Source organism: Ailuropoda melanoleuca, chromosome 14 (assembly GCF_002007445.2).
Source record: "Ailuropoda melanoleuca isolate Jingjing chromosome 14, ASM200744v2, whole genome shotgun sequence".
NCBI lineage: Eukaryota > Metazoa > Chordata > Mammalia > Carnivora > Ursidae > Ailuropoda > Ailuropoda melanoleuca.
Genome location: NC_048231.1, coordinates 41359609 through 41371158, shown reverse-complemented (window position 1 = coordinate 41371158; position 11550 = coordinate 41359609). Strand labels below are relative to the sequence as shown.

Here is an 11550-nt window from a genome sequence, read left to right as displayed (position 1 = left end):
GGGGGCCGAGGGCCGCGGCAGGGGAGGGGTCGCAATGGGGGGCTGTCGGCCGGCCCGGCGGGTCTTCCGGCGCCCGGGGACTCGCGCTCTTGCGGCCACAGCCCGAACTTCGGCTCCCTGGCTCTGTGTGAACCGCAGATCGGTGCCTGGCCCCGGGCTGTAAGCGCGCTGGGGGTTCCCTGGGAGGGAAGCGTGCCAGCCGGGGCCGTGGGCGGCGGCTCCGCCACCCAGGAAGCCCCTCCGCCTCCCCACCTGGGGCCCGGGTCAGCGCCGGCCCCGCCTGCCGAGCCCCGCGGCCGGCCGGCCGGTGTTTCCAGCGCTGACCGGAGGGCGCCGTGCTGCCCTCCGCGCCCTCCCCCTCCCTTCCTCGGGGACCTGTGATGCCCGGGCTTCGGGTCTCCGTCGTGCTCTGGATTCCTGACGCTGAGTGCGGGTTGCGTCCGAAGTCCTTTAGCGAAGCTGGGTTTTGCTGGTACTGGAACGCCTTCCACAGTGGCCCAGCCAGGGCCACCATTCTCTGGAACCCTGGAGGCCCGCGCAGTCCGCTGCGGGCTGCAGGCCTCTGAGTGTTCACTTTGGCTCCTTTTCCTTTGTTTCTGCGTTTTAATTGCTATGAAAAGGAACGTTAAGGATATTTTGCAATGGTTTCTGTCCCCTGTCCTGTTGTAGACCCAACTTCTCTCTAACTGGCCGGGGAGTATCAGGGAGCAAATGACGACAGCCTTGGGTGGTCTCCCGCCCTGCCTTCCTCCTGTGCAGACCAGCTGAAGCTGCCCAGTGCAGGGGAGACGGACATCGGGGAGGGCAGTGGGGAGTGGGAACAGGAGAATTCCCAGACCCTGGCTGGTAAACCGTCTTCAGTGGGCTCCTTGTGCCCTCCTGCTATGCCACTCAGGTATGTGGGAGGGAGCTTTGCTGTGACCAGGAAAAGTATCAGAACTCCTCTTCCAGAAGTCAGAGTCAAGCTTAACTCCACATTTTCAAAAGCTTATTGTCTGTGAAATAGGATTACCAGGAAAAGAGCTTACCAGGTAATAGTTTGCTAGGAGATGCTCTGGTCCAAATGGAGGGTTTCCCAACTCTGTTTCCTCTTCTGGTGGCCCTTGGGTTGCATGCACAGGACATCAGGACTGAGTTAACTGTTCTTTAAGAGAAGAGAAAAAATGTCTGCTTACAAAATTAAGTTTAATGTCTTATACACTTCTGCATATAACTTTATTTTCAAGTTTTGCCATGTTTTACAACTGAAGTTGAAATTCAAGGATGAGAAGTCAGTTATGACCTTTTTCTATAAAGAATGGCAGGTTTAATCTTGGAAAGATCGCTAGGAAGTTTTTTTCAGCTTCCTAAGGGAACATGTTTTCAGGCAGAGAAAGTTTGTGTATTTCATTGTAAGTAACAAAAGTACCTGAAATGCACTTTTTTTTTGAAGAATTTTTTTTTAAGATTTTATTTATTTGACAGAGAGAGACAGCCAGCTCGAGAGAGGGAACACAAGCAGGGGGAGTGGGAGAGGAAGAAGCAGGCTCCCAGTGGAGGAGCCTGATGTGGGGCTCTGGGATCACGCCCTGAGCCAAAGGCAGACGCTTAACGACTGCGCCACCCAGGCGCCCCTGAAATGCACTTTTTAATAATAGCTTAAGCAAAATTTCAGACAGTGAAGATGAGCCCCCACAGGTGGCCTCCGAAGCAGCCCTTCTCAAGACTTTGGCACACTTGTTCTGTCTTCCCGTTATCCTTTGATGGGGTATTTCAAAGACAGTCTGATCATGTGACAGAAACTGAGCGTTCACGTTGATTTGCCTGAAAAACCTGAGTGATCACGAGTGTGCTTGGTGGTGGCTGAAGGTCATGGTGACAGGTCAGGTCAGAGCTGAGTCTGTCTCCTGTTCTCCAAGCTCTCCTGCTTGGAGTAAAGGGATTGCTAGCCACAGGATGTGCGAGCGGCTGCAGGAGAGGGAGAGGCCACTCGCCTTGAACCGTGGGGAGTCCGCCTGGCCGGAGTCCCCTTTGTCTTGAGGGCACCCTGGTGGGACGGGCACAGTGCCCCTCCCTGGCTCCACCTACCACCTGGGACCCTCAGTCTTTCTGTCTTCTCCAGTTTTCTCTGTTTGGTCAGCCCTTGGTCTGAAGGCTGCTGTGCTTGGACCAAGGGCTAAACACTAATGGCCTGCTTGTCCACTGACATTGCAGGGTTTTGAGCAAAACACCGTTAACCCTGAGGAGTTGATGGGAGTCAGCAAGACCTTCTGGCTGGCTGTGGAGTGGATGAAAGTGTGTGATCCCTAATGCTTTTTTGTTCAGAACTGAATGGTGAGTCAGGCTCTGCAGTTAGGACAGCCTGGGAAGTGTGGGGTCTTGTGTGCTGTGTTGGAAGGGTCACGCGCCCCAGACCACCATCATGGGCTGCTCACGGAGCTGTGCTTGGGGTCCGCTGCCTTCAGAGCCGTACTGTGTGCGGTGTTTGTCCCAAACACAAATGTCTGAGGAGGGCGATCCCCACCGGCCACTTCAGCCTGACGCATCACCCCGACACAGCTCTGGTGACAGCACCTTGGCTCGTGGGATTGGATGTGCTGTCCTTGAGCTACTGCTTCTCAAGTCCTAGGTCTGCCGGCATTTTCTTGTACTGAGTGCAACAAAAATTAACAGGTGCTCAGGGTTCAGAACATTGGAAGGGAATAATTACAGTGACTTTGAACACATACTTGTCCTGGCACGCCGAATGAGATCCAAGCACTTAGCGATGCATGGGAGGCAGTATCTAAAATGGTTTAGATTTCAGTTAATGTGGTAGCCTCCCCCCATCAACTTGTTTATGTATTTTTCTTTAGAATCAGGGTATCATTTATTTCCTGCAGTGAACAGTTACTGGTGGTGCAGTTCGGTGAATCTCGCCGATACCATGCTCCTGTCTGGATGGGGTGAGTCTCCATTAACCGTGCCTGCTCCTCTGCTGCAACCATTCTGCTATTTTACAGCTTAGGTTAGCTTTACCTCTTATAGAAGTTCATAGAAATGGAATCATATGGTACCTGTTTCTTTGTTCTTGCTTTGTAATTAGGCATAGTATCTGAGGTTTGTCCATGTTGTTGCATAGATCAGTGTGGATTGTGTTGCTGGGTAGTGTTCCATTGTCAGACACACCACAGTTTACCCATTCGGCTTGCTTATTTTGAATCTGAAAATAATGTTTACAACCCGAGTGGAGAAACAGGTTAATGGCAGGGGCCTGGAGGATGGAGCTGGGCTAATGGCTAAAGGGGAGGGGAACTGACCAGCCAATGTGAAAAAATCCATCCAGCAAAACCCGGGGGAGGGGAATTGATGGCGCCTTCCTAGAAAGCAGCTTGATGTGTGTCACGTGCCTACGGACGCTCCTGCCTCTGCCCTAGGAGAAGCTCCGCGGGTCACGTACTGCCAGGACCCGCCCCCAGAGTCGGACCCCAGCATCACTGTCCCGGGGGAGATTGCGAGCGGTGTGAATGCAGAGAAGGCTCAGTTCCTTGTAGTGTGTTTATACCTGAGAGTCTCCTCGAGGCTGTCCGAAGTGACGGTCAGCGTTTGCGTGTCATGGAAAACGTGATAAGAAAAGCAGAGCTCGCAGTGAACTCATGCACGGAGAAGAGCCTGCTTAGGGAGATGCTAGGCAGAGCCTGCGTTGTAACTGGTTCTCTGAGGGGTCGGCCGTAGTGATCTTTTGTCTTGTACTTTCTGATGCTCTTCCCGATGGTGTACAGTAAGCTGCGGAAACGAATGAAGGCACCTGAGGGAGAAGAGCAGAGGCTGTTTATTGGAACAGCTGCAGCCAGGAGTGGGCCACCTCCTGGCTTGGAGATGGACACTTGGGGACAGACCGGGAAGTGGCAGCACTGCCCACTGGAACTGTCTTCCAGGGCCTGTGATGGGGATTGCGGGCTGGGGAGGCAAGCAATCTGCTTGTGGTTTCGTGGGCAGCACGTTTGGATTTTTCTAGGAAGTGGGGACATATATTAGGGAAGCCGTCAGTTATTGATGAAGGGCTGGCCCTTGGGGGTGGCTGTTACAGACGCTATCGGTTTCCTGAGCTGTGATGGAGATAGAAGTCTGACTTCCTGATGTTAACCTTAAAAATGAAAGTCAGTTATTTTACTAGCAAAAATGGGTTTATTTGGGCATAGCAAGGTGTGAAAAATTGGTAAAAGGACATCTCGTTTAGAACGGCATCAGGAGGCCGGCAAGGGGCAGCGCTCACGCCACGCACTGACCACTGCAGACCCAACAGGAAGACACACCCCTTGCTCATGGATACTGTGTTACCATTCCAGCAGGAGGAAGGAAGGTTTCCTCCTCCCCTGGCAACAGCCCAGCCAATGAGAGACAGTCACGGCTCAGGCAATGGGAGAGAGTCCCACCCAGCCAATGAGAGACTATCATGGCCCAGCTAATGGAAGGCTGTCCCAGCTCAGCCAATGAGAGACACTCATGGCTCAGCCAATGGGAGAGAGTCCCAGCTCAGACAGTGAGAGTCCTAACCCAGCAAATGGGAGACGGGTACGGCCCAGCCAGTGAGAAACCTCTATACTTGGAGCTCCCAGTTTACTCCCAATAGACTTTCCGTTTACATCAGCCCTACCTCTCCCCCCATAAAAACGCCTCCTCTGCTTTGTTCTGGGGACTTGAAGCATGGTTTTGTGGTAGCTTGCTTGTACTTGTTCGTAGTTCTGTTATTCCCAGATACACTCATCTTTTGCTGGTGAAATAACTGGCAGTTTTATTTTTAAGGTTAACAGGATGTGCAAGCTACGGCAAAACCATAGGCAAATCCATCAAAGGAGAGTAAGGAGGGAGATGGGAGGACGCGAAGCCCTTGGAGAAAAGCAGGAGTTGGGGGTGAGGGTCTCCCACTGGCTGAGTTGCAGGTGTCCGTTCCCTGTGGGAGATGCAGTGAGCGTATTTCCTGGTGGGCCTGTAATTGACAGTGAGTGGTACTGGCTCCCCCTTCTAGCTTCTCCATTTAGTGAGGTTTGCCTTTAGTAATTTTCATAGCTGGTTGCTGCAGGTAAGGGGTTGGCGTCCTGGATGGCTCTAGCCGGTATCCTGTGTATATTCAGTCTTTCAAAGCACGTATTAACAAGGGCCCTCCACGGGCTTTTCCTGATGTGATGTGTTCCTAATGCTGTCTAGGGCTGGTGTTGCCCATACCAGCTGTGGCTGGCACTGAATTCAGCCTTGGTGCGAGAGGCTCCCACTGGTCCGACCACTCACAAACTCATGTCTTGGGCTTTCTGAGGACCCTTCGAGGAAAGAGAGGTGGGGCCCCAAGGAGTTGGGTGCTTGGTGTGGCGTCTTGATGCGTGCGAGCTGTGGGTCTCTCGCTGCTCCCAGCAGCTCTGGTGTTGCTAACCGACCTCGCTGTGCGGGACTCGCGGAAAGGGTGGCTCCGAGTCATTCTGTTGGTAACTTGGGCTTCGTTATGTTACCTGAGTGAGTTTGGTTGGGCCCTAAATTAAGTCGGTTGTCATAAAGTTGGACTTTTAGATTTGGTTGAAAGAAGATACTAAAAGACAAAATAAAGTGACTTGCCACAGAGGAACCCTGGAGACTTAATTTTTTTCCCCAACACAGGGTATCTTGTAATTTGACATAATCTCATTAATTCTCAATATACTTATCAATTTTAAGCAAGTGATTTTTACACAAGTATTGACAGAAAAAAGCTGTAAAAGTTGAATTTGCAGCCACAACAAAAACTTGAATCATTTTGCTACCAGTAGTGAGTAAAATCTTTTTCATGTGTTTGGTGGTAAACCCTTTCATTCATTTATTTTAAAATAATTGATAAGTAAGTGTGTGGCAGATGTTCTGGTAGAAGTGGTTGGTAGGGGGCGCCTGGGTGGCGCAGTCGTTAAGCGTCTGCCTTCGGCTCAGAGTGTGATCCCGGTGCTCTGGGATCGAGCCCCACATCAGGCTCCTCCGCTGGGAGCATGCTTCTTCCTCTCCCACTCCCCCTGCTTGTGTTCCCTCTCTCACTGGCTGTTTCTCTCTGTCAAATAAATAAAATCTTAAAAAAAAAAAAGAAGTGGTTGGTGGTTTCAGGCTTCAGAGTTGGTAAGTCAGACCTGTTTGCTGTTCTGGGGAAAGTAGTCTGGGAGGGGAATAAACTACAGTCACTTAACATTTTAAACTTTTTAGTTTGAAATAATTACAGATGCACAGGCCACTGTAAAGAAATGACGTGGAGGTACACCTGCCTCCCCAGTGTTGGCATTTAAATAAGATGCACAGATGCACGTGTCTCCTGTGTGACCACAGAGCGGAGCGAGCTCCTGTGTGACTACAGAGCGGAGCGAGCTCCTGTGCACACATGTGGTTCTGTGCAGAGCGCATGCATAGCTTCATGGACCCACTACACCCGCCTCCTGTCTAGGTCATGGTAGGATATTCCGCAAATGTAGTGTGCCATGTGCAACAATTTGAGATTGGCTTTCTCCCTCAGTATAACTCCCCTAAGACCCCTCCAGGTGGGGTCCCTAGGGCACGCTGCCCTCCTGCTGAGTGGCAGTGTGGAGCTGGTGCCTCGAGTGGGTCACGCACTGCCTAGTGCTGGGCTGTGCTGCCACTGGGTCATGATGGGTAGAGCTGCTATAAACATTCTTGTGCAGGTTTTTCCATGAATGTTGGCTTTCGTTTCTTTGGGATAAATGCCCCCAAAGTTACTTAATTTTAAAAACTTCTTAAAATGTTAAATGTATAGGGGTGAGATCTATGACATCGAAAGGAAACCCTGGGGCCAGGGGTCATTTTTCTGTCTATTTAAGCATGTGGCTGGCAGGAGTGAGTCCTCAGAGGAGCTTCTGGCAGGGGTGCGAACTTTGGGGGCCTGAGCACAGACAGCACAGGCGCCACTCCCACCCCATCCTGGCTCTCTGGGAGCCCCTAGGCACACCAAAGTAATAGGCCAGCAGCAGTGATTTTTCTTAAAAAAAGGAAATCCAAAAATTTGCAAATTTAAAAGACAAACCCTCTTTTTTATTTTTTTAAAGATTTTATTTATTTATTTGACAGAGAGACAGCCATCCACAGAGGGAACACAAGCAGGGGGAGTGGGAGAGGAAGAAGCAGGCTCACAGCGGAGGAGCCCGATGTGGGGATCGATCCCAGAACCCTGGGATCGCGCCCTGAGCCGAAGGCAGACGCTTAACGACTGAGCCGCCCAGGAGCCCCAAAAGACAAACCCTCTTTATGAATAACTCAAATTAATCACTTGAAATAAGGGGCGCCTGGGTGGCTCAGTCGGTGAAGCATCTGCCTTCAGCTCGGGTCATGATCCCAGGGTCCTGGGATCGAGCCCCTCATCAGCCTCCCTGCTCAATGGGGAGTCTGCTTCTCCCTCTCCCTCTGTCGTTCCCCCTGCTTGAGTGCTCTCACTCTCTCAAATAAATAAATAAAATCTTAAAAATAAAGTTACTTAAAATAAAAATGTTTAGCTACTTTACGAACTTGAGAAGAGAGAAACTGGATGCATCATGGCTTACCTTTGTTCTGGAAAGGGTAGTTGTCCCACGCTGCTTGCAGTATGCCCTGAGAGCTGGCTCCGGAGCCCTCCTGGTGCCTGGCCAGGTGGTGCAGGTACCAGGCCGGGGCCCCAGACCCTTCCCCCTCTGCTCTTCCGTTCTCCAGAGATCTCTCAACCTACAGTCGGTTCAAAAGAGCAGTCTGCTCACATTCTGGCTTCTGAGAGCAGAGATGTGGGGAGCCTGCTATGTGGCATGAGACCGGTGCCACCCCAGAGCCTCTAGGTATACTCTAACCTACCCCAAGGTGTCTGGTCCTCCAGCTCGCAGTGGCGGCTGGCCTCAGAGGCCCCACCTGTACCCGGTGAGGCGGAGTCCCAGCTCTACCCTGGAGGAGGGGGGACACGGTTGTCTAGGGAATCAGCCCAAATGTTGTTCCTTGCCCCACCCTCCCCAGCCCAGGGTGCTGCCGGGACCCTGGGCTGTGAAGGCTTGGGTCCTCTGGACCCAAGGGACACATTTCGGCAGGGCTATGGCAGCCCTTGTAGCGTTCTTGCTGTGAAAGCCCTGAGGGGACAGTGGCAGCCCGTGGCTGAGACCTAGGGTTGTCAGCTTGGGCACAGGCGGGTGGCAGCAGGCAGTCCCGCTTCCCCCACACTCTCCTCCCTTGTGGACACCAATGCCCAGAATCTGGGTAGGGCCTTGCTCTTTACAAGTGTATTTCCCGTATTTCCCGTGTTTGTAGTCCATTTGTCTTTTCTGATGGAGACCAGGGGCTGGGGGCGGGGGGTGTTGTGTGCTGGTTTAGAGCTCTGTGGTGTGTCAGAGCCCTCCCAGAAGCAGGGGCCCCGTGGGCTATGGGACCACAGCAGTGGCGTTACCGCAGCTGTCCCCCCCTCCCAAGCCCATCTTTGACAGTTGCAGACTGGGTCTCTGGGCAGGGTCTGCTGGGGACTCTGGGATGTGCTAAACGGCATCCTCCTTGCTTTCCACAGGGCACGATGTTTGCACGAGGCTTAAAGAGAAAAAGCCCCGAGGATGGGGAAGACATGGAAGGAGGGCTGGCAGGCGCTCGGGCCACGCCTTCCTACAGCCTGCAGCGCCAGTCGCTCTTGGACATGTCCCTGGTCAAGCTCCAGCTGTGCCATATGCTGGTGGAGCCCAATCTCTGCCGCTCGGTCCTCATAGCCAACACAGTCCGGCAGATCCAGGAGGAGATGAGCCAGGACGGGACCTGGCGGGTGGTGGCACCCCAGGCGGCAGGGCGGGCGCCACTGGACCGCCTCGTCTCCACTGACATCCTGTGTCGCTCGGCGCGGGAGCAGGAGGGGGAGCACCCTGCCCCTGACGTGGGAGATGGCCACATGGCAGACCTGGTTCCAGGACTTGCTGTGGTCCCCTCTGCACAGGCCCTGAGGAGCCCGCAGAGCAGCCTCTGGGAAGTGGACAGCTCTCGAGAAAACAGAGGCGGCTTTCAGAAGTCCCTAGATCAGATATTTGAAACGCTGGAGAATAAAACCTCTGGTTCTGTGGAAGAGCTGTTTGCAGACGTGGACAGCTCCTACTACGACCTGGACGCGGTGCTGACAGGGGTGGTGGGCAGTACCCCGTCGGCCCACGCCAGCGGGCTCCAGGCCTTCGCCTCCGCGGCCGCCCCGCCTCCCAGTTCCAGCTGCAGGTCCGATCTGGGTGAGCTGGACCACGCGGTGGAGATCCTTGTGGAGACTTGAGAGGGCAGCTGTGCCCTGACGGGACACCTCGCGGACGGATTCGTAAGGCATCCAGAGTGCTTGGCCTGTGATGCTCACTGCCCTGCATCTGCGGGCTCAGCGCCTGGTTTGGGCTGGTCGTCCGAGCCAGTCTGACATCTTGCTGGCCTTGGGCGCTCGTCCCCTCGGTCCTGCTGCAGCTCTGTGGAGGGCTCGAGTCGCCAGCTCTGTATCCAGCCTGGTGTAACTTTAGATAGCTGAATTTTTTTAAATTAAGTTTTGTATGTTTTGGGCAATATTTTGTCTTAAGATATATTTTTTAAACTTTTTATACTTTTATCTTTTTAGATTTTTTCAGCTATTTTCTTAAAAGTATATTTTTTCTATAAACATTTTCTGCTGCTACATTAGAAACTTATAACCTAACAGTTGCAGTGGGTGTATTTCTTTCTTTAAGGTTTAAATAAGGACTTTTTTACATGAAGCTTCACTCCATGTAGTGTACCTAGATCGTTAATTTTCACCTGACATTTGTGTGAACCGTCTCCTGTCCTCTGTGACGATTAGAGCACCTTGCACAGCCCCCCCTCTTCTTCCTGAGTGTCATTACCAGATCTGCTGTGCCAGCCCTGTCCCCTTATTACGTGGGGATTTCGGGAGGTTTTATTTATGCCTATTTATATGTATATGTTGGAGGCGAAGGTCAGGGGCCCTGAAGATCGCGGGCACCCCAGGTGTCTCAGGCAGTGCCTTCGGAGGATCTGACTCTCGGGGCCCCTCTTGTGTGGTTTTCCCAGTACGACGGGCCTCTTATTGGAAGATGCTGCCCTCCAGCGTGCCTGGCCGCTGTAGAGGGCCCCCGACTGGGATGGACATTAATCAAGAGAAACCTCACCAGAATGGAGTGGGGAGGCCTGAAGGGGGCTCTTGCTCCGTCCCACTGGACATCAAGGATTCTCAATCACAGACCCAGCGGAAGAATCCTCAACAGGAAAGAGTTAAGTACAGGCCCCACAGGAAGAGATGCGCATTGCATCTCCCACCACAAACTGCACCTCAGCCCAAGATGAGCCCTCATCACCACCCAGGACTCCCACCCGCTTCTCTCCAGCTTCCTCCTTTCTCCATAAATAATGTTCCTCTCATTTGTTTGTTGGACTTGCCTATGGTTCTGCCATAGCAGGTTGCAGTTCTGTTATTCTTGAATAAACCCATTTTACTGGTAAAAAGGTCAACACTAGCCTGCCTGCTGGACCCACATTTGCTGGGCTGGTGTGCTCAGAGGCTGCCATGTGCTGGGTGTGTGTGGAAAGGGTGCTGGACTGGAGAGTGCCCACGCTTGCTCTAGGGTGTAACTGTGAGGTTAAGTCTATTAAGTCTGGACACTTGTCCTGTATGACTTCTCAACCCCGAGGGTGGTTGACGGGGTTGGTGGAGCAGTGCCGCTAAAGTGAGCTTTGGGGTACCCCGCGTGCTCCCCGTGACCCTGCCCTGGACACTGGGAACACCCACACCTTTGATTTTTCTCACTGGTTTACAAGTAAGCCTGCACTCTCTGCCCCACCCCTGCCCAGCTCCTGCTTGTCCTGCTTTTTCTTTACCCAAAGCTGTTTCCTTTCCTGCGTAAGATCTTTCTTTAATATCAGCCATGTACCTGTTGCTTTATTAAAAAATCACCCAGCAAACAAAATGGAAATGTGTTCGTTGTCAGCTACACCATAATCCTTGAGTGGATCTTTTTTCCTAGGTCAGTTCAGCTGGATTACCTATTTCACTTGCATGTGTTAAATCGGCGGTTTGCCGAGCACACAGGCTTCGTCGTTCAGCACCCGCTCCCTGCCCCAGTTTTGGGGCTGGAGGGAGGGACAGTGCCCTTGGAGGAGCCAGCAGCAGGCTGAGACCACGGGCTGCTTCCTTCAGATTCTAAGCATGCTTTCTCCTCGCGGAAAATAACGTCTCTGTATTTTAATAAACAGTAAGCCTGAAACAGTGTGAAAATTGGTAATACCAAGGACACCTCATTTAGAATGGCATCAGGAGGCCGGCAAGGGGCAGCGCTCACACCACGCACTGACCACTGCAGACCCAACAGGAAGACACACCCCTTGCTCTTGCACACTGTGTTACCGTCCCAGCAGGAGGAAGGAAGGTTTCCTCCTCCCCTGGCAACAGCCCAGCCAATGAGAGACAGTCACGGCTCAGTTTGCTCCAATAGACTTTCCGTTTACATCAGCCCCCCCTCCCCTCCCCCCATAAAAGCGCCTCCTGGGCTTTATTCTCAGGACCTGTGTGTCTGGTTTTCTGTAGCTTGCTTGTCCTGGGTTGATATTCTCGGTCTTTCCCAG

The 11550-nt window shown here is 52.6% G+C and overlaps 1 protein-coding gene across 7 annotated transcripts; it reads left to right on the top strand.

Moving 5' to 3' along the window:
* Positions 1-189: 189 nt before the first annotated feature.
* On the top strand, positions 190-11192 carry CDCA4 (cell division cycle associated 4). 7 transcript variants are annotated; one of them, XM_019809598.2, is made up of 4 exons: positions 191-895; positions 2194-2313; positions 2835-2924; positions 8492-11192. In XM_019809598.2, exon 4 carries the CDS (start codon positions 8498-8500, stop codon positions 9224-9226), a length of 729 nt encoding a protein of 242 aa, XP_019665157.1. In that variant the 5' UTR covers positions 191-895; positions 2194-2313; positions 2835-2924; positions 8492-8497; the 3' UTR covers positions 9227-11192. The 7 variants fall into 7 exon arrangements, with proteins under 7 accessions (XP_034498578.1, XP_019665159.1, XP_019665157.1 ...); XM_034642688.1 differs by lacking the exon at positions 191-895 and adding an exon at positions 913-1031; XM_034642687.1 differs by lacking the exon at positions 2835-2924 and having other exon boundaries at positions 190-895.
* Positions 11193-11550: the final 358 nt, after the last annotated feature.